Genomic DNA, 2,522 nt, shown 5'->3' with positions numbered 1-2,522 from the left:
TTGTGCTTCAGAGCCGAGTGTCTGTTTCCTGGCTAGAATAATTCCAGGCCGATTGTTTGGAGCTGAGCTTCTATTGTTTGCGTCGGTCAGATCAGAACAGATCCATCATGCTCTGCTCCGTAAAGACACACACACAGGCCTGAGATCGGCTCTGACGACTCGCTGTATGAAAACGCTGAATAATGAGCGATTGATTATGTGTTTGAACTCAATGAGAGCCATCTGAAAACGGCTTTAAAGGAGACATATTATGCCCCTTTTTCACAATATGTATACAAGTCTCTGGTGTCCCCAGAATGTGTCTGTGACGTTTCAGCTCAAAATACTCCTTACAACCTGGAAAAGTCAGACTTTAATGTGTGGGAACGAACGGGAAATTATATTTTCATCATGAAAATAAAAACTTTAATATTCCTAAAAACTTAATTTACATAATTTTCATCACATTTAAGCACCAAAATTTCTCATTACTTCATTACCACCATAATACGGTTATGAATGATCCGCTGTTATTTTAGTATCACTGAACTACTATTATAGATTTTGATACTAATTTGAAGAATATTTGAATATTAATATATTTTCTGCTTTCCTGTTAATTTTAAAGTTTTTGTCGTGTGCTTTTCATTTTTATTAGTTTTTGTTGTTTTTGAATATGCCCGTGTAGTTTTTATTCATTTTATTTCAGTTTTTATTTCAATACACAAAGTCTTGGAAACTAACTGAAATAAAAATAAGTTTATATTTTGTTTTATTTCAGTTGACATTTGTTTTATTTCAAATCACAAAAAATGATTTTTGTATGGTTTTAGTTTTAGTGGTTTTACTTCACTATAATAGCCCTGGTCTCTGGACTCAGTGTTTTTTTGTTTGCTTGTTTGTTTTAATATATATAAGCTGGCATAAAATTGACTTTAAATTTGGAAATGAGTAATTTTTCACCTTCTCCAGGGCTATGTTTAATTTGCACTGTGAATGGAAGGAAATAGTTTGATAATCAAGCGGTTTTTGTTAAACAAAATATTTTTCCTCTTATTTTTCAGATCCTAATTTCGTCCGGACGTTTCTGACCACGTACCGATCGTTCTGTAAACCTCAGGAGCTGCTGGATCTGCTCATGGAGAGGTCAGACGCTCACATTCACACAATCAGCACTGCAAACAGCTGCTGACATCCATATAACAGACTGCTAATGGCCTAGCCTATTAATTGCACTGTTTATTATTTTTATTATTTGTCTTTTTTCAGTTAAGATTTTGTTAATCCTAATGGTGCATAAATAGTTTTGTGTATTTAGTTACTTTTCACTGTAATGTGATCATTTCTAGCTTTTTTTGTTTAAAAACATTATTGTAATACGGTGATTTAAAATAAAAACAGCTCAGCCATAATCAGCTGTTTATTTATGTGTTTTCTGTCGGTCGTGATGATAATTTTGCTCACACTGTGAAGTTATTGTCATATCCATGGAAACATCTCTCCATACAGTCTGTGCATTTGCGTTCCAGGTTTGATATTCCTGAACCCAAACCCACGGAAGCGGATCAGATGGCCATGGAGAACGGAGACCAGCCGCTGAGCGCAGAACTCAAACGCTTCCGCAAAGAGTTCGTTCAGCCGGTACAGCTCAGGTACTCCCTCACACTCTCACACTGACGCACACACACTCTCACACTGACACACTCTCTCACACTCTCACACTGACACTCTCTCACACACTCTCACACTGACACACTCTCTCACTCTCGCTCACGCTCTCACACTGACACACACACTCTCTCACACACACTCTCACACTGACACACTCTCTCACACTCACTCACACTCTCACACTAACACACACACTGATGCACACACACACACTGAGACACTCACACTCTCACACTCTTACACTGACACACACTCAATCGCACTCACACATTCACGCACGCACACACACACACACACTCGCACAATCTCACACACACACACACACACACACACACACTCGCTCACACTCTCTCACACACTCACTCACACTCTTACACTGACACTCAATCGCACTCACACATTCACGCACACACACAGACACTCGCTCACACTCTCACACTGGCACACACACACACAAACATTCACGCACACTCACACGCACACTCATTCGTACACTCACTCACACTGACGCACACACACTAACTCACTAAGTCACACACACGCTTACACAATTTCACACACTTGCACACTCACACTCGTTTACTTGCTCACGCACACATTGACACTCACACACTCACTCACTCACACTCACTCACACACATGCACACATTCACTCACTCACACACTCACTCACACTAATTCGCTCGTTCACACACATTCAATCGCACTCACATTCACACTTGAACACTGACACACATTCATGCACACTCACGCACTCACTTACACTCACTCACGTGCACACACACACACAATTTCACACACTTACAGACTCACACTCTAACACTCACACATACTCGCACTCTCACTCACACTTGCACACTGACACACACTCA

The 2,522-nt window shown here is 40.0% G+C and overlaps 1 protein-coding gene across 1 annotated transcript in view; it reads left to right on the top strand.

The window, feature by feature from the left end:
- sos1 (son of sevenless homolog 1 (Drosophila)) overlaps window positions 1-2,522 on the top strand; it is a 77,550-nt gene that overhangs the window by 56,888 nt on the left and 18,140 nt on the right. Inside the window, 2 exon segments of the mRNA XM_016492263.1 lie at window positions 1,044-1,125; window positions 1,509-1,631. Coding sequence (XP_016347749.1) covers window positions 1,044-1,125; window positions 1,509-1,631 — 205 coding nt within the window.

Source organism: Sinocyclocheilus anshuiensis, unplaced genomic scaffold (genome assembly GCF_001515605.1).
Source record: "Sinocyclocheilus anshuiensis isolate Anshui unplaced genomic scaffold, SAMN03320099.WGS_v1.1 scaffold1200, whole genome shotgun sequence".
In the NCBI taxonomy this organism is placed as follows: Eukaryota; Metazoa; Chordata; class Actinopteri; order Cypriniformes; family Cyprinidae; genus Sinocyclocheilus; species Sinocyclocheilus anshuiensis.
The sequence above is the reverse complement of the archived record's forward strand: the minus strand, read 5'-3'. Positions and strand labels throughout refer to the sequence as shown.